At 54.7% G+C, this 26,013-nt stretch overlaps 1 protein-coding gene across 5 annotated transcripts in view; it reads left to right on the forward strand.

Annotated features, from left to right (window-relative positions):
- Window positions 1-26,013, forward strand: part of PALD1 (phosphatase domain containing paladin 1) — a 94,631-nt gene that overhangs the window by 60,929 nt on the left and 7,689 nt on the right. For all 5 annotated transcript variants that reach the window (XM_072823448.1, XM_072823449.1, XM_072823445.1 and 2 more), the window contains exons 3-18: window positions 883-985; window positions 1,944-2,123; window positions 3,465-3,629; window positions 4,624-4,784; window positions 5,007-5,082; window positions 5,801-5,952; window positions 6,297-6,396; window positions 6,554-6,658; window positions 8,795-8,890; window positions 9,323-9,451; window positions 10,129-10,245; window positions 10,363-10,518; window positions 10,832-11,014; window positions 12,112-12,252; window positions 12,374-12,445; window positions 14,417-14,557. In XM_072823448.1, the coding sequence (XP_072679549.1) occupies window positions 883-985; window positions 1,944-2,123; window positions 3,465-3,629; window positions 4,624-4,784; window positions 5,007-5,082; window positions 5,801-5,952; window positions 6,297-6,396; window positions 6,554-6,658; window positions 8,795-8,890; window positions 9,323-9,451; window positions 10,129-10,245; window positions 10,363-10,518; window positions 10,832-11,014; window positions 12,112-12,252; window positions 12,374-12,445; window positions 14,417-14,557 (2,077 nt within the window). The remainder of the gene's footprint in view (window positions 1-882; window positions 986-1,943; window positions 2,124-3,464; window positions 3,630-4,623; window positions 4,785-5,006; window positions 5,083-5,800; window positions 5,953-6,296; window positions 6,397-6,553; window positions 6,659-8,794; window positions 8,891-9,322; window positions 9,452-10,128; window positions 10,246-10,362; window positions 10,519-10,831; window positions 11,015-12,111; window positions 12,253-12,373; window positions 12,446-14,416; window positions 14,558-26,013) is intronic.

Consider the following 26,013-nt stretch of genomic DNA (forward strand, 5'->3'; position numbering starts at 1 on the left):
CCAAAGCCTGTGTCCTGAGCCACCTCACTGTGCTGTGGGATTGTCAGTGTGGTGTTGTTCTGAGAGACAATCTGATGGAAGGGTCACCTGGGACCCAAGTAACCCTTGAATAGGAGGCCTTAAACAAGACCAAAGCTTCTCTCTACACTAGAGTCCAGGAGGTGCTCCAGCCTGGAATGGTGGCTCTGGGTCAGCCAGGCCCCTCCTCTCTTGTCTCCCCACCATCATCAGCATCAACTTCTTGCCATCACTTCTGGGTGCTAGCCAGGGAGAAGGAGAGAAGAAGGCACCCACCTTTTCTTTAGCGAATGGCCCAAAAGTTGTACACATAGCACTTTTCCTCATATCCCATTGGCTAGAACTTTTTTCTTTTTAGAGATTTTAATATATTTGAGAGAGAGCAATAGAGGGAGAGGGAGAGAGAGAAAAAGGGGGAGAGAGAGAGAGAGAGAGAGAGAGAGAGAGAGAGAGAGAGAGAAAGGGTATACAGAGGGAGAGGGAGAAGCAGACATTCTGCTGAGCGGAGAGCCCTGTAGGGGCTTGATTCCAGGACCCTGAGATCATGACCTGAGCCCAAGGCAGATGCTTAACTGACTGAGCCACCCAGGTGTCCCTCCATTGGCCAAAACGTAACCATATGACCATCCTATAGCTGCAAGGGAGGCTGGGAAATATAGTTCCCCGCTGGATGGCCCAGTCACAATTGCAGGGTTCTGTTCTTGAAGGAGAGGGTGGATGTTGAGGACAGCAGGCCATCTCTGCCACAGAGGGGTGGCCCAGGGCCTGGGAAGGGTGGGGTGGCCCTGTTGTGGGGTCTGGTGAGGATGGGGGTTAGTCAGATCGTGAAGATTTCCTGACTTGGGCTCTGTTCTGCCCTGGCAGGTATAATTGCAAGGAGGAGTTCCAGATCCATGATGAGCTGCTCAAGGCCCATTACACGCTGGGCCGCCTGTCAGACGCCACCCCTGAGCACTACCTGGTGCAGGTGAGGTCAGCCCGGGCCCTCCCCCTTCAGCCTCTCCCATCCCTTCCCACCCTCCTGCCTCCCAGTGTCCCTCCCTCCTGCTTTCCCCGCTGGCTCCTCCCTTCTCTGCTTCTGTCCTCACCCCACCCTCTGGGGCCCTTATCCACTTCCTCCCACACCCTGGTTTCTGGGGGCCGCTCCCCCTGCCCCGTGGAGCCCCCAGCTCTTCTCTTCTGGCAGGACCCTGCCTGGCCCCAGCCTGCCCCCACCACACCCTCTGAGCAGCAGGAAGAACAGAGACAGGGTCCCAGCCTGCTCCCCCCAGCCTGGGGATCTCCATCCCAGTCTCTGAGTCCCAGAACTTCTCTGGCTTAGCTGTTTTTTCCCCTCACCTCTACCCTAGAAAGTGAGGTCTCCAAGCGCAGATGACTTTTACTCTGTGGTCAGTGCATCCATCCACGCCAGCCGGGGAGGGAGGAGCCCCGTCCGTCGTCAGAGCTCCAGGGCCTCAGGAAGGGGCTAGTGCAGGATTCCTCTAGCTGTTTCCTGGGGCCTTAGTTGTGATCACTACTTGGCCCTTTCTCCAAGCCCTTTCTCTGGCCAAGGGAGACATTTGCCTTCTTCGTGGAGAGCTTTGGGCCCCACACTAGGGCCAGCCTCAGTCTCCTTCCTCTGGAGTGCCTCTCCCTGGTCTCTCCTCAAGGCCTGGCTCTGATGCTGCCTCCTGTGTGAAGCCTTCTCTGATTCCCCACCAGGAGGAATTGTTTTTCCCTTTCCCATGCTAAATGACACCTTTCTTGGGATCACAGATGGTCATGTATTTTGTTTGTTTTTTTTGAAAAGCCTACAGACAGTTTGAAGAGCATGTCCCCTGCCCCATCTCCCTGCTCCCCATCCTCTGGGGCCTGGGATAGAACTCCACCTACGGAAGATGTCCCTGAGCCATCTGAGTAACCCCCTGTGGCTCTCCCCCTGCCAGGGACGCTACTTCCTGGTGCGGGATGTTGCTGAGAAGATGGATGTGCTGGGCACTCTGCGGGGCTGTGGGGCCCCCAACTTTCGGCAAGTGCGGGGTGGGCTCACCGTGTTTGGCATGGGACAACCCAGCCTCTCTGGATTCAGGCAGGTTCTCCAGAAACTCCAGAAGGACGGACACAGGGTAAGTAGCGCCGCTTCCAGGCAGGATCCGGCCCCCCAAATCTGGCACAGGGGCTTCCGGGAGGGCCCTGGCCACATGATAGGGAGGGTGGCTGGGGACGCAGACTGGGCTCTGCTGGGCATTGAATGCCATGATGATCATTGTGGTCGGCATGGTTGAGATTCTGGGCCAATATTTATTGCCATGTCATTTGTGGCTATGGGGGCCCTAAGGTCAGGAGCCCTTATACACCTAACTTTGAGAACCTCGGAGAAGTCAGAAGGGTGACAGGGTGACAAGAGGGGACAGGTGATAATGAGAGAGCCACAGCATGATGACCAGAGCTGACATATGCTTGTGTCAACCCTATGAAGGCAGGGCAGTTCCTCCCATTTCAGAGGAAGAACGTAGGCCCAGAGAGGATGAATGAGTGGTGTCAGCTTATGAGGCCCAGCTTATGAATGGTGTCCCAAGACCCAAACTAGGCATCTGGACTCTAAATGCGTATTTTTTAAAAAAATTTATTTATTCATGAGAGAGACAGAGAGAGAGGCAGAGACACAGGCAGAGGGAGAAACAGGATCCCTGTGGGGAGTCCGATGTGGGACTCTATCCCAGGATATCCCAGGATCATGCCCTGAGCCCTGAGCCAAAGGCAAACGCTCAACCATTGAGTGCCCCGGGCATCCCTAAATGCCTGCTTTTAATGTCTGCTCTTTCCTGCCTGATGCTGAGGTGGGGTTTTGAGTGTCTGCAGGGTGGAGGCTGAGGGCCCGCTGTGATTGCAGGCTCAGTGTGGGCAGCCCACGCCTGATTTGACCTGAGGTTTAGCTGGAGAGTTCTCAAGTGAACCAGAGTGGGGTGGGGTGTTAGCTCTGTGCAGGTCCCGTCTTCTCAGCCCGACAGCAAGTTCCACAGGGAAGGGTCTGCCCACATACCTCTCTGGGTGTAAGGTGCTCAGTGAATGAATGATTGCATCATGGTGGTGGACATTCATTTCTTCACCTGGTGTCTGTCAAGCACTTGATTGATCCAGTGTTTCGTGCTAGGACTAGTGGGATGTGTAAGGAACCTGTAGTCCATGAAGGGAGATGTACTCACTGATCATGTTAGTATGAAGTAGGAGTTACCACCATGAGCTTCGGACAAAGGGCTGTTGGCCCGAGAAGAGGGAGAGTCGGGGGCAGGTGGCATTTGGACTGAGCTTTGCTTATTGGGCAGGATTCATGTTGCAGGGACTGGGTGGGGGGTGACAGGCGCTCAACGAGCGGGGAGCAGCCTGCACAAAGGCCCAGAGCTAAGAAGGTCGAGCGTCCGTGCTGGACAGTGGTGACAGCTTCTTCCGCCTTGGGCTCCTGGCAGGGGTGCATCATCTTCTGTGTGCGGGAGGAGCCCGTGCTCTTTCTGCGCGCCGACGAGGACTTCGTGCCCTACACACCCCGAGATAAGCAGAATCTTCACGAGAACCTCCAGGGCCTTGGACCCGGGATCCAAGTAGAGAGCTTAGAGCTGGCCATCCGGAAAGAGGTGAGGGTCACTGATGTGGGTGGGGGGGCCCCCCTTTGCTGGCAGGCCGTGGGCAGCTCATCGGCCCTCACTGGCCCATGCCCACTCACATCCCTCCCCGGCTTGGGCGAGCAGCTGGCTGGAAGGCAGGCTCATGGGAAGCCAGAGGAAGGACTTTTTTTTTTTTTTAAGATTTTATTTATTTATTTGACAGGGAAGTATAAGCAGGGGGTCGTGGCAGAGGCAGAGATAGAAGCAGTCTCCCCTCTGAGCAGGGAGCCCGACATGGGGGTCGATCCCAGGACCCCGGGATCATGACCTGAGCTTAACCGACCAAGCCACCCAGCACCCCAGGAAGGACTTTTTTTTGCCTCTGTTTGGCCCAGCTCTGTTTGCCTCTGCCCCTTTCCCTCCCTGCACACCTCCTTCACACTCAGCACCCTTGTCTAGGAGGGAGTGGAAGTAGCATCAGACGAGGAGCCCCAACACTGAGGGTCAGCCCTCTATGAGCCGCCACTGCTCCCGATGGGCCTCTGTCTGTTTCTGAGGTGCCTCTCTTCTCCTCCCCCACAACATGGGAGGCCTGCCAAGTTCCTGAGGCCGTTGACACACCGTGGGGGTGTGTACCTGGAGTGTGTGGTCACGGGGCCCCCAGAGACTCCCCGGGCAGGAACCTCCTCGTCTCCTCTGGTGCCCAGATGAAGGAGCTTCCCCTGTCCTTCGGCCTGATGGCTTAGTTGGCTCCTGCTGTCCACAGGGCGGGGCACTTCCTCCGTGGCCCCAGTGTGGGCCATGTCATTTTGTACATGGGTGGCTGCCCTCAGGCCATGGGCCACCTCCGTCCTGTCAGGACTCCCAGGGCACAGAGTACTTCCCTGTGGCCAGGTGCTTCCCCCTGGAGGCAGAGCGGCCCATCCGTGGCCTCTGTGGGGTCCAGTCCCTCTAGAGCTCAGCCAGGAAGGCCAGGAGGGGCCTGAAGGTCAGTCATGGCCCCCCACCCCAACTCCTCCTGTAGATCCACGACTTTGCCCAGCTGAGTGAGAACACGTATCACGTCTACCACAACATTGAGGACCTGCTGGGGGAGCCCCACGCTGTCACCATCCGGGGCGAGGACGACGTGCTCGTGACCAAGGAGGTGTTCCAGCGGCCCCTCTTCCTGCAACCCACCTATAGGTACTGAGCGCCAGTCCCACCCGGGGTCACCAGGTGACTTGGGCCACACGGGATGCCAGTGTGCTGGGCATGGGTGCACTCTGGCCCTGCTCTCCAGCTGTGGCCTCAGTTTCACTGTGTGCAGGGTGGGCTAGTTCCCCACACCCTCTTCCCCCACAGGAATGCAGGGGTGGGGGGGATGCCTGGGCTGTGCCTGATGGGTCTCTCCCCCTTGCCTGGCAGGTACCACCGCCTGCCCCTGCCAGAGCAAGGGGCCCCCCTGGAAGCCGAGTTTGATGCCTTTGTGAGTGTCCTCCGGGTAAGTCAGGGCAGGAGGGGCTGGTGGGAGCACAGAGTAGGGACAGGTGCCTGCAGAGCGGGTCTGGGTCTGGGCCCTGTCTCCATGGTGAAGCTCAGGGCAAGTGTGGCCTCTGGCTTTCCTCAGAGCAAAGTGTTGTGTAGGAGGTGGAATGTCCGTATCTCTGTGGGAGTGTGTATTTGTACATTCTCCGCTGCCAGAGCCCAGCGCTGACGGTCTGAAGGCCTGGGTTCTGGGCAGGCTCAGTTGTTAACTTGCTGTGTGATCTTTGGACAAATCACCTGTCTAGACACCCAAGTTACTGGAGCTAAAAAATTCTTATCCGTAGACTCCTGGGCTGGTGTTTCCTGAGTGCGGGTGGTGTTTCTTTGCCAGCCCCTGTGGAAGAGCCACCTTATTTAATTTGTATTTCGGGGCTTGGGGGGTGTTAATACAAGCCTGTCCCCTCTGAGCAGTCTCACTTCTCAGACCAACTCCTTGAGCTCCGCCAGGGCCTGGGAAGGAGGCAGGGCCATGCTCCTTGGTGCGGATAGGGCAGATTAGGCTTTGAAGTTTGGTAAGAGAGACTGAGCCACCTGTCTAGGCACCCGCCCCCATCCTTGCCAAAGACTGCAGGGTACAGGTAGGCCCACGTTGTGATCCCCCCGACCTCCACGGCTTGGTCCCAGCAGAGGGGTTTCCAGGTCATGCTGTTGCTGATGGTTCTGGTCTTTCCCAGGAAACCCCCAGCCTGCTGCTGCTCCGAGATGCCCACGGGCCTCCCCCTGCTCTCCTCTTCAGCTGCCAGACGGGCGTGGGCAGGACCAACCTGGGAATGACCCTGGGTACCCTCGTCCTGTTTCACCACAGTGGGGCTGCCTCGAGGCCCGAGTGAGTGTGAGGATGAGGAGCGGAGGGGGCAGGGCTGGAAGGAGTCTGGGGACGTGGCAGGAGCCCAGGGCCGGCGCTGGGGGTGGGGCAGGTGGCGTTCATCTCCTGGGTTGCCACAGACTTGCTGAGTAACATGGAAAAAGTCTCTTGACCTCTCTGGGCCTCAGTTTCCCCAGTGGGGAGCATGCCCCTTGCTTCCCCCAACTTGAATGGGAAGGAAGACTTGGACCCTGTAGTCCAGGGCTTCTCGGCAGCCGTGTGAATGGGAAGTGTCAGTGTGGTGGGGGGACAGAGGTAGAGGCCTTTGGGGGTATTGCCTATGCTACTGACCCCTTCCTTGTCAGGGCTGTCCCCCTGCAGACCAAGCCACTGCCCCTGGAGCAGCTCCAGGTGATCCAGAGCTTTCTCCACATGGTGCCTCAGGGGAGGAAGATGGTGGAGGAGGTGAGCCAGGGGTCTGGGGGCGGGGGGTCCTCAGTGGGCTTCGCTTCCTCCCCGTAGCTGCAGCTTCTTGACAAACCTTTCTTCCCTTCCACCTCCCGCCATCCTCCCCCGGCCCTGCTCCCTCCCTGCTGCCCTCCTGCCCTGGTCGGGGCACCAGGTGGACAGAGCCCTCACCGCCTGCGCAGAGCTGCATGACCTGAAGGAGGTAGTCTTGGAACGCCAGAAGAAGCTGGAAGGCACCCGGCCAGAGGGCCCAGCCCAGGTGAGGCCCGGACGGTCTGCGGTTGCTGAGTCCTGCGACCTCACTCCGTGAGGCCTGCTGGCTGCTTTCTGTCCGACAGACTCTTCTGGTTGCTGCTTCTCCCGGAGGAGAGAGGTGTTCAGAGGAAGGGGCGATGCAGGAGCGAGGCCTGCAGGAAGGACAGGACAGGGAAGAGGGGAAGTTTACTTTCCCTGGCCGGGTCCCCTTGCTGCAGAATAAACAGGATGGAGGAAGGGGCTGCTGGCAGGGGTGCTGGGGGGCCTCTGGGTCCAGAGACTTCCCAGATCGCTCCTGGCTCCCCTCCTCCTGCCAATCAGTGCTTTGCTGTTGCTTTGGGTCGGCTGGGGTTTGGTCCAGTCCGCTGCGTCTGGAAGAGTGATGGGCTCTGGGCTGTCTCAGCGCCCTGTCCCTGCGCTCTGGGGAGAGGCGGTTGTCTTGACAGTGTTTGCGCATGACAGTGCATGGAAGGAATCTAAGGCCGGCAGAGACTTTTTCTTCTTTAACACTTAAAAAAAATAACTTTGAAAAGTCTGGTATGGAAAAATGAGAAATTGGAGAGGGAAGAAAGTCACCCATAATGCCAGTGTAGCTGCTGTGAGCATCCGGGGCTGGCTTCCTCCTACGTGCTTTGTGACGATCTTGTGTCGGGTGCTCCAGGGCACGTTTGCGGCCTGCTGGTAGCCCTTCTCTTCAGCTTCCCGTGCCACCCCTGCTTTCGTCATGGCCATGCTTGCTGGCTCTGTGACGTCAGCCGTCGTTGGCCTGCTAGGTTAAGAGCATGGGCTCTGGCCTGACCACCTGGGGTCCGGTCCTGCCTCTGCCACCTATATAGGTGAGTGGACGTGGGCAACCTGCTTCACGGCTCTGTGCCTCAGTTTCCCCACTTGTAAAACAGGGCCAGTAACAGTAGCCACCCCGTAGAATTGTTGTGAGGATCAGCTGAGATATGAGCCATGAAGCCCTTCGATGGGAGCCTGGCACAGAGCAGGTGTCCTTGGAATGTCACCTGCCATGATTCACTCACTAATCACGGTTCCCTTGGATGGGCCTTGGACAGTTGAGTTGCTTCCAGTTTCTCATCTGTGTAAATTCCTTTGCCTCAAGATAATTTCATGAAAGCAAAGCTGTTTTATATTTAGGATTTTTTTTTTTCTCTTAGCTAGATTAGAGGTTGGCAAACTATGACCCATGGGCCAAATCCAGCCCGGCCACCTTGTTTTCGTAAAGAAGTTTTCCTAGAACATGGCCTTGCCCATTCATTTCAGTCCCGTCTGTGGCTCTCTCAGGCTGCAGTGGCAGAGTGAGGCAGGTACAGCAGAAGCCCTGGAATATTTACTACGTGGCCTTTGAAAGAAGTAGAAGTTTGCCGAGCTCTAGCCTGGATTCCCAACGATGGGGTTAAATGTAATCAAAGAGCATAACCTTCCTTTCAGGCCTGTATGAGCCTCACTTGCCCTCCAGAAGGTGGTTGTGACCCCACAGGAGAACCCTGAGATGCGAAGGTGGAGAGAGGGAGCTTGGGATCCTCTCTGATGGCTCCTTACCCCCAGAGCACACTGGGCTGGGGTTAGGACATTTGTCTGGGGACCCAGCTCTCCTTGCCATCAGAGGCCTGATTGAGCAAGTCACTTCATTTCTCAGAAGTGAGGGTGAAAATAATGGCCCTCTTGGAGCACTGTGAGGAGGGTCTTTTTGTTTCCTTGTGGTGGGGTCACAGTTCTGGGTGGGGGGCCTCTGGCTCAGAGGTGGGTGTTTATAGACTTGCTTCCTCACCTTGATTATACAAGCGCACGACCTGCTGCACAGAGTGGGCGTGGAGGTGAGGGGGTCCCAGCCTATCTCTGGGCTCAGAACCTATGGGCGAGGTGGTCCCCAATCCGATAGCAGTAGTGCTGGGGTAGCCACCAACGCTTTCGGTGTGCCACAGACTAATCACAGCCAAGGGGATAGCGTGAGCCACTTGGGAGAATTTCCAGCCTCGCAGGACTGCGTTATGAAGGAGGGGTAGACTGTGTTCCGGGGGATTTCTGAGGCTTACCTCCTGCCCGTCCGGGGATGGGCACGGGGACGGGATGGGGATGGGGTGGTGCCAGGAGCCCTTTACCACCGGTGTCCCTCCCTGTCACCTCCTCGCAGGGCCGCAGCAGCCAGCACGGTGTCCGGCAGAGGGCACTGCAGAGCCTGGAGCAATACTTTTACCTGATCCTGTTTAATTACTATCTGCATGAACAGGTGGGGCTGGGGGAAGGGGAGGGCCACAGCCATCCTCCTGGGTCCCTCCGGCCTTGTCCCCCGTGGTGACTGGCATGGGGCTGCCAGCGTCCCCCGTGGAGCTGGGGAGGGGAGTGGGGACATCTGTGTTGGTTCCAGAGGAAGGTGGGTGTGGGGGGCGCATGGAGAGACCCAGTTAGAGTGGTGGTCCCAGAGCCGTGGGTCAGGCCGAGGGAGCACCCAGCTCTCTCTCCCCTGGCCCCAGGCTCTGTACCCTTTGCCGGGGCTTTGGGGCCTGGAAGGATCTTGCTTCAGACCTCCTGGCCCTCTTTCCTCATCCCTGCCCTGGACCGTGATGGGTGTCTCTGGGGGCTCCCCCGCCACAGGGCAGGCTGGGAGAGTTTGGGATGGCCTCGTGCCCCTGAACTCCCGTCTCTCTGCCTCGGGCTGCAGTACCCGCTGGCCTTTGCCCTCAGTTTCAGCCGCTGGCTGTGTGCCCATCCTGAGCTGTACCGCCTGCCTGTGACGCTGAACTCCGCGGGCCCTGTGGCCCCAGGGGACCTCATCACTAAGGGCTCTCTGGTGAGTGTGGCTGGCTGGCTGGGGGAGTGGCAATGGGTGTGGGCCCGGGGCTGGCGGGCCCTTGACGCCTGATGGGTCGGGTTAGGCATTGCCCTCCTTCACAGAAGGCAAAGGGGCGATGGCCTTTGGGGCGGCAGGGTCTTCCTCTGAGTGATGTGGAGTTGATATCAGGCCCCCAGGAGCGTTTGTAGCTTTGGCCACTGGTGTAGTCGCTCTCCTCATTCTCAAACCCGTGTGCTCTGGGCAAGGAGGCGGGAAGCCTGGTTCTGGTTTTTTTTTTTTTTTTGTAAAGGTTTTATTTTTATTTATTCATGAAAGACACAGAGAGAGAGAGAGAGAGGCAGAGCCACAGGCAGAGGGAGAAGCAGGCTCCATGCAGGGAGCCCGATGCGAGAATCGATCCCGACACCCCGGGGTTGTGACCTGAGCCCAAGGCAGACCCTCAACCGCAGAGCCACCCAGGTGCCCTGGGAGTCCTGGTTCTGATGTTTTTGTCACCAGCCTCTCATTTTTGAGCGTCAGGTTCCTCATCTGGAGAGTGGGCGCTGTCGCTTTTCTCCTCGCCAGCACAGTGATGAAGTTGCAAGAGTGCAAGTGTAACTTTGTAAACTGTAAAGCGCCTCCTCTGCCCCACCTTGGGCCAGGCTCTGAACCTCAGTCAGCTGCTCTCCCCACAGGTGGCAGACGACCTTGTCTCCCCAGATGCACTCAGCACCATCAGAGAGATGGATGTGGCCAACTTTCGACGGGTGCCCCGCATGCCCATCTATGGCACGGCCCAGCCCAGCACCAAGGTGACCACCCTAGGGGCCCTAGGTCCACTCGTAGTGTCGGGGCAGGGCGGGGGGTGGGGGGGAAGGTTGAGCCTGAGTGAGCCCTGTCACTCACTGATGGCCCTCCTGTCCCCCCAGGCCCTGGGGAGTGTCCTGGCCTACCTGACTGATGCCAAGAGGAAGCTACGGCATGTTGTATGGGTCAACCTGAGGGAGGAGGCCGTGCTGGAGTGTGACGGGCACACCCACAGCCTGCGGTGTCCTGGGCCCCCCATGGCCTCTGACCAGCTTGAGGTGAGGCACCCCCCCTCTGCCTTCTGTACATGCCTGCCTCGGAGGCCTGGGAAACTGGCCTGGGAGGATCTTCAGAAGGTCCCATGCCCCTCTTGTAAGTTGGAGAAACTGAGGCCTCAAGAGGAGCAGACTCAGGGAGTGACCGAATCAGGACTCCCACTTTGGCTGTCTCCCTGGCTCTCGGTCGGACCCCTGAGGCTCAGGAAGGGGCAGGGGTGCACCCAGTAGCCAAGACTGGTCCTGGTCATGTCAGGCTCTTGTCAGCCTGGCGGCTACCTCAGTGGCCTGAGCCCTCTGTCCCACCCTCCTCTAGCACCTGGAGTCCCAGCTGAAGGCCCACCTGAGTACGCCTCTCTCGGGCACGGGCGGTCCACCGACCCGCAGGTTCCAGACATGCCTGACCATGCAGGAGGTCTTCGGCCAGCACCGGGGGACCTACCCCGGCCTCACGTACCACCGCATCCCTGTGCCAGACTTCTGTGCCCCCTGCGAGAAGGTGAGGGGGCTGTGCAGGCCGGGCCTCTGGGGAGGGGGAGGAGGCCTTCTCCTGCCATCCCCTGCTCTGGCCTGGGCCTTGGTCCTGGGCGCAGCTCCCCCGAGGGACTGGGAGCCTGTTCCACGAACCTTCCGATTCGACCGAGTGGGTTATTCACAGCACTCCTAGCTTCGTGTCTGCAGGGCACGTATGCACCTGTGTGTTCATTACGTGTGGTAGGTGTGTGTGTGTGTGTGGGAAGCACGTCCCTGGTGTTTGAGTGAATGTGTGTTTGTTGGGGAAACATGTTTGGAGGGTGTGTGGGGTCCCTGTGGAGCATGTACGTGTGTGTGGTGGGTGTACTGGTGTGGAGTCTGTGATGCACGTCTTGTCTTTACCAGGGGAAAGGTGCGTGGCTGGGGAACCATGTGGTGTGGTGTGTGTGTGGAGGGAGCCGTGGAGTGCTTGCGTATGACCAAGGTCGTTGGTGTGTTATGTGTGTGGTCTCTGGAGGCCCGTGCCTCTGTGGGAGTCTGGGCTGTTTGGGTGTCTCAAGGTCCATGGATACGTCCGTGGTGTGTGTGTCCTCACTTACGGCATGTGGGTCACTGTGTGCCTGTGTGATGCCTCGGTTGTTTGGGTGGTGTGTCTACGCGGGTGTGGTTCTGTGCGGGCGCCTGTGGGGACTTGCCAGGTGCAGGGGGTGATCCTCTGGTTGCCGGTTGTTTGTCGCCCCCTGGTGGACCTGTGCTGCAGCGATCGGCTGTGTGTGTGTGTGGGGGGGGGCTTGGGTCCCTTACAGGCACCATCACCGCCAGGGGTCCCCTGGGGACGCGGCACATGGGAGTGGCATACGCACGTTTCGTGTCCTGCCCGGTGGAGTGTGCCGGCGTGTGTGCGTGCGCGCTCACGTGTGTGACCGGGGCCTGGAGGCAGGTGACAGTTCACTACAAGCACGCGGTCTGGCGTGACCTGCGGGACTTGGGCCGTGAGCGTGACCCAGCCGGGGCCCTGGCCGGCCCAGGACAGCTGCGCTGGGGTTGCCGTTGGGAGCGGCAGGTGCGTGGGGGCCGCCCGGGGTCCCGCTGCCCGACGCACACCCTGGTCTCCCCACCCAGGATTTTGACCGACTGCTCGAGGCTCTGCGGGCCGCCCTCGCCCTGGACGCGGGCACCGGCTTCGTGTTCAGCTGCCTCAGCGGCCAGGGCCGGACCACGACAGCCATGGTGGTGGCCGTGCTCGCCTTCTGGCACATGCAGGTGTGTGTGGACAGGGCAGGGGGCACCCGGGCCCGGGACGCCGCTGGGACAGAGGTGGTGTGCAGGGGAGGGCGCGACCTGGACGGAGGTGCTCCCGGTCCCAGCTGCTGTCCTCCCTCAGGGCTTCCCCGAGGTGGGCGAGGAGGAGCTCGTGAGTGTGCCCGATGCCAAGTTCACCAAGGGCGAGTTTGAGGTGAGCGTGCCCCTTGGGGCCCTGCGGGGATAGCTGGGTGAGGGGAGAGGGCAAGTGTTGCTGCAGGTCTGGGGGGTCTTCAGAGCTCTTCTTACTCATATCACCATCTTCCTCCTTGTCCTCTGAGTGCTCCCCTGCTCCCATTTCACAGATGAGCAAACCGCAGCCAGGTGAGCGTGGCCCTGGGCCCTGGCAGATGGCTATTGGAGAAGGGGGGGCTCGACTGACCCCCCTGCCTGGCCCTGCCCTTGGCTGCCCCTTGCCCTGGAGGAGGCCTCTGGCCACGTTTTGTCTGGGTAACGCTGACGACTGCCCAACAGGTGCCTGGGCCCCAGCTGTGGCTGGTGACCTTGATGTGGGGCCGTGGCGTGTCCCACTCCACCCTCATTTCAGTCCAGGGCACTGGATGGACGGCCACTGACACTTCCTGTACTATGCGCCTGCCACACGCCATCATCCCAGACACCCTGCAAGTGGGCGGCAGGGACCCTATCCTACGGCCGGGGGATGTGGAGCTCAGAGCTGGCATGTGGCTCTCTGGTGTCGAGGCCGTGGTCGGCTCCCGCCTAGATGGCTGGCCTCATCACATTCCCTTCCCCTGCTGTCCCTGCCGTCCTATCACCCTGGCCTCTGCGCTCTCCCTCAACCTTGCCAAGTTTCCTCGGCTTCTTGGCCTTCGCATATGCTCTTCCCTCCCCTGAAACTCCTCTCTTCCTAATCCCTGCTGATTGGCTGATTCTTAGATTTTTATTTTTTAAATTGTGGTAAAATACGCATACCATGTAATTTACCATTTTAACCATTTTTTAAGTGTATGGTTCTGTGGCATTGAGTACGTTCACTTTGTCGTGCAACCGTTACCACCCTCCAGCCCTCCAGAACTTTCTCTTCATTGCAAACTGATCATACCCATAAAACAGTAACTCCTCATCCCTCCCTGCCCCCAGTCGCTGGTGACCACGGTTCTATTTTCTGCCACTATGGGCTTGACCGTTCCACATACCTCATATAAGTAGAATCATACAGTATTTGTCCTTCTGTGTCTGGTTTATTTCACTCAACATCATGTCCTCAGGATTCATCCATGTTGAGTGTCTATTAGAGTTCACTCCTTTGGAAGGCTGAGTAAGACTCTGTTGTGTTGGACATACCACATTTTGTTTATCCACTCATCTGCCAGTGGACACTTGGGTTATTGTTGCCTCCTGGCGATTGTGAATCATGCTGCCGTGAACAAGGGAGTACACATGCCTGTTCAAATATCTCCTTGCACTTTTGGAAGTGGAATTGCTGGATCGTATGATAATCTGCTTCATTTTTTAAAAAAGACTTTATTTATTTATTCATGAGAGATGCAGAGAGAGAGAGAGAGAGAGAGGCAGAGACACAGGCAGAAGGAGAAGCAGGCTCCACGCAGGGAGCCCGACGTGGGACTCGATCCCCAGACTGCGGGATCATGCCCTGGGCTGAAGGCAGGCACTAAACTGCTGAGCCACCCAGGGATCCCAAAATTTTAAAATATTATTATGTTTTCTGTTCAAGTTCTTTGCCCAGTTTTGATTCAGTTTTTTGTTGTTGAGTTATGGGAATTTTTAAATATATTCTGGAAATTGATGCCTTATTAGATAATGTGATTTGCAAATAATTCCATTCCTTCTGTTGGTTGCCTTTTTATACTGTGGACGGTGTCCTTTCTCTTGTTACCTGTCTTTCTGATGTCATATCCAAGAAGTCGTTGCCAAATGCAATGTCATAAGGTTTCCCTCTATTTTATTCTGTAAGTTTTATGGTTTTAGCTCTGTGTTTAGGTCTTTGATCTGGTTTGAGTTAAATTTGCATGTGAAGATCCAGTTTTCCCAGCACCACTTGTTGAAATGGGCCTTGAGGTGGCCTTTAGTGTGGGGTGAGCCTGTTGCTGGGATTGGGGGTCCAACCTACCCCCCACTTTTCTCTCTGCTCCTCGGGCCCCAGGTGGTGATGAAGGTGGTGCAGCTGCTGCCCGACGGGCACCATGTGAAGAAGGAGGTAGACGCAGCCCTGGACACGGTCAGTGAGACCATGACGCCCATGCACTACCACCTGCGTGAAATCATCATCTGCACCTACCGCCAGGTGAGCCTTGCCCCGACCCAGGTGCCCCTCCCCTAGTGCACAGCGAGCTTGTGGCTGACTGGATGTGAGGTGGCCAGGGGTCCCTCATCGGTTCTGTTACTTCTGCACCTTCTGGAAGTGATCTGTGAAATGGAAACACGCCCAGCCTCAACTCATCCTGGCTTGATTTGGGAGTGCTTGATGAGCTGCATGCTCTGGTGACAGTGATGTTCAGAGTGTTTGACAGCTGTGGCAGCCCTGGGACCGGCCAGCCATGTGGCCAGTCAGAATGAACACACCCTGTCCTAGACTCCAGTGCTGCCCTGTGTTAACCCTTCAGTTTCTGGGTCATGGGGGTGCTGAGGGTCCCTGGCAGGAGTCATATTGGCCTTGGCCACTCCAAGGTCTTGGCAGGTGACTGTTTAATGACTGGCAGGGCAGCCGTTCAGTGTTTTAACGGCTGATGATTGATCCATGCCTACCACTCAGGACCTACACGTATGTCTATGCTGCCTGGGGGCTGGGGCTGGCCCCCAGATTGACCTCTTCTTTTAAAAATTGTGTTTGGATAACTCATTTAATTATAAACATTAAAAGGTTTCCATAAAAGTACAAATTTTATGTAAAAATCCATAATTTCATCCTGTGTAGGAAAAAAATGTGCCTTTCTTTTAGTTGTCAGCAAAGCACTGTCATACACAGTTCCCCTGGCCCCGTCATATGACTTTCTGGGAAAAGTTCACCCACCCCCATTCCAGAGGCCAGGATGTTGCTGACCTTAGGGGTGAGAGGAGAGAGATCCCTGAACCCGGTGGGTCCAGCGCTCCCTGGTGGTGGGGGTGGCAGGTGGGGTGGGGGTGGAGCAGAAGCAAAATTCAGTCATTCCTCCGTATGGCCACCAGGTGGCCTTAGTGAGCTGGGCCTGGGACAAACTCTCCAAGAGGCTGAAGAGCAGAAGGCCTTCACTCTCTCTGCCTTTTTAACCCGGGTTGCACCCTAGTTTCACACTAGGAGCTTTGAAACATAACCATGCCTGAGTTCTATCCCTAAAGACTTTGGTAGGTCTACTTGGGGGCTAAGGTGTGGGTCTTTTTTTAAAAGTTCCTTAGGTGATTGCAATGCAGTGTCAAAGTTGAGAACCATCTAGTCTAAGCAGGAGTCCCCAGCTGTGGTGAGTTTCAAGGTCACCTGGAGGGCCCCCGTTGCTGGGCTCCAGGTCTGAGTTTCTGATTCCATAGGTCAGGATGTTGGGTGAGCTCTTAGATGACACGGATGCTCCTGGTGGGGGGCCATACTGGGGGATCTGTGCAGTCCTGTCTCACCCTCTTGCTGTCTTCTTAATAACAGCTTTATGCAAATAGAATTCACATACCATACAATCCAGTTATTTAAGGTATGCAAGTCAGTGGTTTTTAGTACATTCACAGAGCTGTGTGGCCGTCACCACAGCCAGATACAGAACGTTTTCATCACCCCGTTTCCCCCTCCCCCAGCCCTAGGCAACCGTGCATCTACTTTCTGCCTCTATGGAATTGCCTGTTCTGGACATTTCATAAAAATGGAATCATACAATATATGGTCCTTGTGATCAGCTTCTTTTACCTCAGTGTGACGTTTTCAAGTTACATCTGTGTTCTAGCAGGGATCATTATTTCACTCCTTTTTATGACCTGTATCCTGTTATATGGCTATATCACTTTCTGGTTTTGATGTCGTGCCTCATCTAAGGTCCTGAGAATTTACCTCTAAGAAGTAAGTAGTTTTCTTCTAAGAGTTTTATAGTGTAACTCTTGCATTTAGTCTTTGATTCATCTTGAGTTAATTTTTATATATGGTGTGAGGTAGAGATCCGACTTCATTCTCTTGCATGTAGATATCCAGTTGTCCCAGCACATGTGTTGAGAAGACTGTTCTTTCCTCATGGAGTTGTTTTGACTCCTCTAAAAAAATCCATTGACTGTAAATGTGAGGGTTTGTTTCTGAGATCTCAATCCTGTTCCATTGATCTATTTGTCTATTCTAGGCCAGTAGCATACTGTCTTAATTACTGTGATATTGTAGTGAATTTTGAAATTAGGAAATGAGTTCTCCCAACTCTTTCTTTTTCAGAATTTATTTTGGCTATCCTGGGTCCCTTGTGTTTCCATATGAAATTTAGGATTAGCTTGCTAATTTCTGAAAGAAAAAAAAAGCCAGCTGAGAGTTGATAGGTATTACATTGACTATGCAGATCAATTTAGGGAGTGTTGCCATCTTAACAATAGTTATTCTTTTTTTTTTTTTTTTTTTTTACAATACTTACTCTTTTGATCCATGAACAGGAGATGTCTTGACATTTCCGTAGATCTTCTTTACTTTTTTTTTTTTTTTAAGATTTTATTTATTTATTCATGAGAGACAGAGAGAGAGAGAGAGAGAGAGAAGCAGAGACACAGGCAGAGGGAGAAGCAGGCTCCATGCCAGGAGCTTGATGCGGGACTCGATCCCGGGACTCCAGGATCACGCCCTGGGCTGAAGGCAGGTGCTAAACCACTGAGCCACCCAGGGATCCCCTTTTGTTTACTTTTTTACAAGATATTTGAGAGTTGCCAGAGTGTAAGTTTTATATTTCTTTTTTTTTTTTTTTTTTTTTTTTTTTTTGTAGTTTTATATTTCTTATGTTAAATTTATTCGTAAGCAGCTTACTGCTTTTGTGCTTTTGTAAATAGAGTTGATTTCTCAATTTAATCCTTTTAAATTTAATGCCTTTTATTCGATTTTCTTGCTTAATCACCCTAGCTAGATCCTCTAGTGGAATGTTAAGTAAAAGTAGCTGGCACAGATATCCTTGACTTGTTCCTGATCTTAGAGGCAAAGCCTTCAGCCTTTCACATTAAGTATGATATTAACTGTGGCTAGATGTTCTTTGTCAGCTTGAGAAAGTTCCTTTCCATTCTTAGTTTATTGAATTTTTTTTTCTGTGAGGAGATGTTGAATATTGCCAAATGCCTCTTCATGTCTGTTGAGATGATTATATGGTTTTTGTCCGTTATTCTATTGATATGGTGTATTACTTTCATTGAACTTTGGGTGTTTTATTTTTTTAAAGATTTTATTAGTTTATTCAAGAGAGACAGAGACAGAGAGGCAGAGACACAGGCAGAGGGAGAAGCAGGGTCCATGTAGGGAGCCTGATGTGGGACTCGATCCCAGAACCCTGGGATCACATCCTGAGCCAAAGGCAGACACTCAACCACTTGAGCCACCCAGGCGTCCCTGAATTTTGGGTGTTAAACCAACCTTGCATTTATCCAAGTGGGATAAATCCTACTTGGTCATGGTGTATATCTTTTTACATTGCTAGATTCAGTTTGTTGAGGATTTTTACATTGGATTCTTAAGAGACCTTGCCCTGGTCTGTAGTTCTCTTTTTCCTTTGATATCTTTGGTTTGGTGTTAGGGTCTTGCTGGCCTCACAGAATGTGACTGGCTCACTTTTTTGCAGATGAAACCAAAACCTCGAGAGGAGAGAGGTCATCATTAAGTGCAATAGTCAGCTCGGGCTACCACAACAAAATACCGCCACCGCATAGCTTAAACAGCAGAAATTTATTTTCTCATATAGTGGGGGCTGGAAAGTCCAAGGCAAATGTTCTGACTGGCTTGGTTTCTAGTGAGTGCTGTCATCCTGCTTGCATATGGCCACCTTCTCACTGTGTCCTCTCAGGGCCTTTCCTCAGTGCCTATATGTGGACAGATAGTGGGGAGGGAGAGAAGGAAGGAAGGGGCCCTCTGGTATCTTTTCTTCTAAGGACACTAATCTTAGAAGTCTTGGAACTGCTGATAGAAAACAAAGAAAGAGGTAAAAGCAACCTTAAGCCCAGTAGTTGGGATGTCACAGGCCAGTTTTTAAAAAGGGGAAGGACCTTCCTAGCATTGCTAGTGTATAACCTTGTTCAGTGTGTCCATTTTAGAGAAAGGAAGGAAAGAAAGAAAGAAAGAAGCAAACATTTAAACACCTCACTACTAGGACACCTGGGTGGCTCAGTGGTTGAGCGTCTGCCTTTGGCTCAGGGTGTGATCCTGAGGTCCTGGGATCAAGTCCCACATCAGGCTCCCCAGAGGGAGCCTGCTTCTCCCTCTGCCTGTGTCTTTGCCTTTTCTCTCTGTCTCTCTCATGAATAAATAATAAATAAAAGAAAGGATGTCTTAGTACCAGAAAAGTAGAATGGACATTATCTCAGGGTAGAGTTCTTGAGTAGATTAATGTTTCTAATCCCAACTACTGGCCTGCTCGGTGTGGGTGTGTGGACTCTGGGAATGGTTGGATTGTTGTGGGCTGACAGGCAGAAGGAATGCGGACGTGGGAGTTGGAGGAGCCTGGGTTCGGACAGCAGCCTTCATCCTCTCTGACTGCCCATGTCCCCACCTGCTAGGCTAGACCAGTACTGCTCCTGGGCAGGGCTGTGTGTGGGAAGGACATGAGGGACAGGAAACATGGGGTTGGCCTATGACACATGTTAAACTAATGGGAGAGCTCTGAGGGTCACTGTAGGGCCAGGGTGTCCTGTGATGTTCTCCGTAGAGACCCTCAGATTTTGGTGCTCAAGGGCTTACTGGGCATTTGTCCCCTCTGTTTACAGAGGAGCCAGAGAGCTGGTTGTCTTGAGTCCCATGTGAGTTGCTATCAGAGCAGGGATGAGAGGCAACGATCCTCACTCCCAGCCCCAAACCTCTTCCCTGACCATGTCACCCTTTACCTGAGGGTCTTGATCCCTGTCGTCTGGTGGGTTGTGGGCCTCATTTCCTGAGGCTCCAGAAAGGCACCTGCTTTCCCTCCAGTGAACTGACTTCTCTTGAAATTGTCAGCTGTTTCTCGCCCTTGGTACCTGGCTATTTATTTAAACCCCTGCCCTCTAACCAGAGGGCTGGAAGTCTCCACTCGGTGCCCAATGGAGCCTGTAGCTGTCTGCCCAGAGCAGGCCGGGCAGGGATTTATCACCCACATCGGCTCTGTTTGCTTGGGAACATTCTAGGTCCTGTCCACATTCTGCCCATCTCAAGTTTTCCTCCTGGGAGCCCACAGCCGTGGGATTCTGAAACCCTCGTCAGTATGTGGTACCTCAGATTCCTGGCCCGCAACCCCCCAGGTTCCCCAAATACTGAATTTCCCTTCCCCGGCCCCTGCCAGGTCCAGCGGGGAACTTAAACTTTAATAATTAGCAGTTAAGCAAACAGTTCCTGGAACTCGACGTGTGTGCTTCTTCCAGCAATAAAATGATTTCAGGGTCCCTGGCAGAGAAGAGTGGGAGCATTTGAGGTCCCTTCCCTGTTGTGGAAGAGAAAGGAGGGCTCGGAGTGCAGGAGCCTCTGCCTGTGGGCTTGCACGGTGAGGTTGGGGGCTGTTTTGAGCTTGTTGGTTGTTATAAAGACAACATCGGACCATAGTTTCAGCTCAGGGACACTTTATCCTGTTTGCCAAAGAGCCTTCCATCATCCTATTTACCGGTCACGGCGTCTGCCGAGCAGAAGTGCCCGTGGCCATGTGCTGTTCCTACAGAGGCGGCCCAATGGCTCGCTGTCATTCTCTGGCCAGGTGATGCGTGGTGAGCATCATACTGCATGTTGCTCTGTCTCTGGTGCAGACAATTTCTGTAGGCTGATGCATGGAATTAGGATTATTGACAATGTTGAAAGGTCAGATCTTACTTTTCTTTTAAATTATTTTGGAAAATTTCGAACAGAAGCCTTCAAACTTGGAAGAATAATTTCACGAACCTTTGTGTGCCTGCCTCCCAGCTTCTGGAATGACCAATCAGAGCTAGACTTAGTTCATCTAAAGCCTATCCAGCCCCCAGCCCCACCCTCTGGATCATTTTGAAGCAAGTTCCAGGCCTCAGTTCCTTCCTCTGTCAGTATTTCAGTACATACCTTAAGGTGGAGGAAACCTTTTAAAAAAAGAGAATTATCAGCCATTATTGTCCCTGAAACCTAGAAGTTATTTCTTACCACTCAATACCTGGGCAGTGTTTAGATTTTCTCAGTGGTCTCACAAAGTCTTTGCAGTTGGATCAGGATCCAAACGAGCCACGGATCACATTTGGCTGGTGTGGCCCGTGGAGTCTAGAACAGCTCTTCTTCTGACACATAGCCCCTGAGGTGATCGGGTTGCTCACTAGGCATCCTATAGTCTGGACCTGGCTAATTGCACCCCTGAGTTTTTTTTAAAAGATTTTATTTATTTATTTATTCATAAGAGGCACAGAGAGAGGCAGAGACACAGGCAAAGGGAGAAGCAGGCTCCATGCAGGGAGCCCGACGTGGGACTCGATCCCAGGATGCCAGGATCACGACCTGAGCCAAAGCCAGGCACTCATCCACCATGTCACCCAGGCATCCCACATCCCTGGGTTTAACTGCGCTGTGCCACAGCTCCTGTGTTTCCTGTCAATGGGTAGAGCCGGAGGCTTGATCAGATCCAGCTTGGTATTTGGCTGGTATAGACACGGTGATGCTGTGTGCTGCCACAGGGGTACAGAAGGCCCTGCAGTCTCGCAGCTGCTGGCGTCCCTCCCCTGGATCCTTTATTTCATTGAGGGTTTGCATAAATGGTGATATGTTGGCGCTTTCATTCCCTCTCCATTAATTCCAGAAAGGTACTTCCCCGAGGTGTGATGGAGGAAGGAAGGCAGGCGCAGGGCTTGGTTTTTCATTTGACTTGCTCATGTTCAAAGGAGGTGTGGGAGGTGCTTCCTAAAGCCCAGGGGGAGCGTGTTTGATGTGGTGAGCCCTGCGTCTCCTCCAGACTTGGATGGACTTGGGGTCTGTGAGGCGGGTCTGGGTGACCAGGGTGGGCTGGGGGAAGGAGGACACAGGGGCTCCCGAGGGGAAGCTGGGACTTGCTGGCAGCCAGTGCTGGAGGCCAGGGGACCCAGCCCCCACACCCAGCCCTAACTCAGAACCAGCGTGGGAGATGCCCCCAGCAGGCTGACTGTGCATTTTCACATCCCTGGTCTGGCTCCCTCCTTACTCCGTACCTGTGCCTGGTGAAGGGCAGGTTGTAACATCATTTTTGCATTTGAGGAAGGGGAGGTACTGGGTTTGCCCAACAGCCCACAGCTGGTGGAGGGCAGAAGGAGAGTGGGACCCCAGAGTGTGACACCCAGATCAGGGCCTCTGTGCTTCCCTGGATAGAGGAGGCAGTTTCACTGCCCTCCCACCTTGAGCCCTTGCTGCTGTGGGAGAAAATGAGAACTAGAAGCCACAATCTGTGCTCCTTGTCTTCCCAGCCTGAGGAGGCCAGAGGTCAAGAGCACATCCCAGACTCGAGTCGTAGGTAGAGACGGGGGGGATGGGACCCAACGTGCACACACGTCTTCCACAGAGACAGGCCTTCCCTGGTAGGACAGTCTTGGCTCCTCTGTCTGCCTGGGCCCGTCCCAGGCTGCCTGGCCTCTGAGCTGCAGCCCAGGGTTGTGTCCTCCACTCTCTGGAGCGTCAGTGAGACTGGGCCAGGACCTGATCAACCCTGCGTGTGCGAGGGCGCCAGCATGCTCAGGGCATTTTAAAAAACCACCTCAAAAGGGAAAAAGAAAGAGAAAGCTCTTTGAACTAAGCCACTCGGTGAGGTTGTGATAGAGATGACAAGGTTGGGCCCCAGGCTGAGGAGAATCTGGGATGGCCACCAGCCCACAGTGGTGACACCATCTGGTGGATTAGTTGTTTCCTGCTGGGCCTGGAGGGGGAAAAAATTTGTGACACAAACCAAGGTCAGAGCTCCTGGAGGAAGGCCTGCTAGAGTCATTAATGCCAGGAGCCTTTCCCTTAGCCTGGGCTGGTGACGCTCATCCTTAGTGTTCTGTGTTTAAAACAGTCTGATGGGTCTCCCGTCTGTCCCTTCAGAAAGCGTTTGAAGAAAAACTGAGATAAACGTAGCCACACCGAGAGAAATGAAATGTCCTTTGGTCTCAAATGGAGATTTTTTTCCGAGACAATCTTGAACTTTGAGCAGTGCTTTTAGAGTTTTAGTCTCCTCTGGTCCTCAGAGTGGCTGGTAAGGAGATGTTGGTGGGCTTTACTAGACCATTTTACTGAGGAAGGCGCAGAGGCCCAATGACATCATGACCAGCTTGAGGCAGGACCAGAACTTCCCTTCCAGCTCCTCGGCCAGTTCCTTTTCTCTCTGACGGCCACGACCCAGGGGGCCAGTTTTGTTGTGGTGGAAAAAGGAAGGGGCCAGTGAGGAAGCCAGGGGGCCTCTACTGCTCACACCGGTCTGGCTTGGTGCAGAGTTGCCAAAGGTCAGAGATTCAGCTCGGTGCCCCCAAAGGCTAAGGTTATTATTTTAAGAAAAATATAGAGTGAGACAGCGCTGGCTCTGAGCCCCAGGCGGGGTCCCTGTCAGTCTCTCCACAGCTCTGGCTGGGCCAAAGTCATTCCCTGGAGACCTCATTCCAGTAGGTAATGTGTCTCCAGGGCCTGCGTCATGCAATTAGAGCAGCCCTGGGGCTCTGTGAGCTGTCACATAAAATATGATGGGAGGAAAGTGTTGCTTCCCGAGGCTCTTTCACACCCAGCCCAAAATAGAGCTAGTGGGTGGACGAGTGGCTGTCAGAACAGTGTATGTGTGTGTATGTGTGTGTGTGTGCATACGTGTGTGCATGTATGCATATATGCACACACGTGTGTATGTTGTGTGCCTGTGTTGTGCTCATGCACATCCATGCACATGTGCATGCATGTGCACGTTGTGTGCACGCATGTATGTGCGTATGTTGTGTGCATGCTTGTGCATGCATATGTGTGTGCACGCATCTGTGTGTAGAGCACATGTTGGCAGTGGCTGAGACCTCTTGCTTTCCTCTCCTTCCCTTTGTGTGGCTGAGCTGAAACAATTTCCACCCTCCAGGGGGACCTTCTGGTTTATTCCACAGCAGACATCCACTGAGCACCTGCAGTGGGCCAGGCTTGTTTCTAAGTGTGCAGCATCAGGCTTGGGAGTCTCAGTGGTTGGGGAGGGGTATAGATCTCTGCCGCGGCACACCGCCCGTCAGCGAGACCCTGCCTGTGTGCTCACTGCTGACCTTGTTAGGGTTGTGGTTGTCAGCGGGGGTGCCTCTGTCTGCTGCTCATCTCTCTTCTGCTGTGCAAGGGCTCCTCTCTGGAACCCTGACTCCCAGGCCCTGCCTGGCACAAGTAGGGCTCTACAGACGTCTGTCTGGTGAGTGGATGAATGGACAGAAGGTTGAATAAGTCACCATATGATGAAACAGGAAAACTGACTCCTACCTTCCTTAGGCCTTTTTGTTCTTGGGCCACGTTGTTGGTCTGCCAGGAGAGGGCGCGCTTGTCCAGCAACCAAAAATGCCCACGGTCTGGGATGGAAACCCCCGCGTTCTAGCCTTGGCTCTGCTAGTAACTGACTCCCCGCACAACCCTGGGCGAATTGCTTTGGCCTGTGTGGGCCTTTTCTTGCCCATCTAGCACCTGGGGTCACTGATGCTCTCCACCTGGCTTGAAGGGTGGTGGTGAGCACAGCCTGGGCACCAGGTGAGATGGGAGTGGGTGTCGGTGCGGTGGGCGGGGGCACTGGGACACCTGGCTGGCTCACCGGGTTATGTGCTGGGCAGTGGGCTCCTGAGGCCCATGTCTTGGCACTGAATTCCAGAGCCTGGCCTACGGGTAAACAACGTTTGTTGGATGAATGGCACACAGAGAAGCCCGTGGTGCCAGCCTTAGTCCCTTCATGCTTTGACAGTACTGAATGAGATGTGTTCTTTGGAAAACTGGTTACTTTTCTATGGGCCAAGGGCCATTTTTTCTCCTCTGGGGATGAGGTACAGAAAGCTTCCTTGTGCTGGAGGCCCCAGGACAGGCCCCAGGACAGGGTTTGCGGGGACTTGTAGGAAGCCCCCGGAAGCAGCTGGCCCTGATTGGTTGGGTCTGACAAGGAGGGGGTGGCACTGCGCTTTGGGAAGGATGGTGAGGTCGATGCTCCAGAGACTGGCCCTAGAGATTGGCCCCTCACCCCTAGAGACTGGCCATCTCCGAGGGCTGTCAGCTGCCTCCCCAGCTGGACAGCAGAGACCGCCGGGCCCTGTTCCTTCCTACTGAGCGGGTCAGGGAGAGGGCAGCAGGCAGGCTCCAGTAATGGGGGTGTCATCTGGCTTGGACGGACTCACACCCTGAGCCTGGCCTCACCTACTCTTCTTGTTTCTCTCCTTGGGTTCTCTTTCCGCACAGCCTGTGCTGCGTCCAGCTCTCCATGGGACCCTGGTGGGTTGGCTCACCTCTTTGACCTCAGTCTCCCCTTCTGGAAAGCAGAGGGTTGATCTGAGTAACCCCAGGCAGTCTGTGATGCAGGGCTTAACAGAAATGGGAGACAGAAGTATTAGTCACCAATTTGGCTAATATTTACCGTGTCCCTCCTAAGTGCCAGGCACTGTGCTAGTTCTGGAGATGCCTCATGAGCGGAACAGGGAAGTTCCTGCCCCCATGGATCCCACACTGCAGTGAGGGAGACACACAAGAAACAATACAGAAGTCAAAGTCATGTCGTGTCACATCAAGATACATCTGTGGGGATAGCAAGATTGCAGTTTTACAAATGGTCTGGGTCAGGAAGGGGCTTGGTGAAAAGGTAGCATTTGAACACAGACCTGAGGAGGCGAATGGGGGAGCCATGCTCACATCCAGATAGAGGGATACAGCATGTGCAAAGGCCCTGAGATGGGGGGGGGCTGGGCTTCCTGGTATGTTTGAGGGGCAGGGAGAGGCAGGAGAGGAGGTCAGAGGTTACAGAGGTCAGGGGTCAGGCAGGCGGGATGGGGCCCGGTCTGGGATTGCCCGAATGATTTCACAGACGTCGGCTTCTACTCTGAGTGCCAGTGGGGGCCTGTGCAGTGGGTTGAGCAGAGGAGCCAGGTTCTAGCAGGCTCCCTCTGGGGCTCTGTTGAGAATAGGCTGCACGAATTGGGGATGAAGGTGGCCTGGGAGGCCAGCCAGGGGCTGTCACTGAGGTGAGGTGGCTTGGCCTGAGGTGGTAAGAGGTGAGCGGCCTCTGGGAATGTTTGAAGTGGTTGACGAGATGCCCTGACTGGTTGGCTGTGGGGCTGAGGAAGGGCAAAGTCAGGGAGGAGGGCCGGGTTTTGGCCTGAGCAACGGGAAGGAGGGACATTCAGATGGGCAGACACGGGGGTGGGCAGGTTTGGGGAGAGTTCAGGAGGTTCTCCTGGGACGTGTTTTGTGAGTTTGAGGAGCTGGATCGATACCTACCAGGAGCCCTTAGGCAGGCAGTAGCACGTCATAGTCTGGATTCCCCAGGGGTGGAGGTACCATGTGGGGTCCCCAGTGTCCCGTCTGGAATCTAGATTCCAGATGGCATTGGAAGCATGGACCTGCTGAGTGGCCTGGGGGGACCGTGCTCATCTACCAGCCGGGTGCCTGCCACATACCTAGTCCGCGCCCTGGCGCTGACATTGGGGGGGTGGGGAGGAGGG

This window comes from Canis lupus, chromosome 4 (assembly GCF_048164855.1).
Source record: "Canis lupus baileyi chromosome 4, mCanLup2.hap1, whole genome shotgun sequence".
NCBI classification, from domain to species: domain Eukaryota; kingdom Metazoa; phylum Chordata; class Mammalia; order Carnivora; family Canidae; genus Canis; species Canis lupus.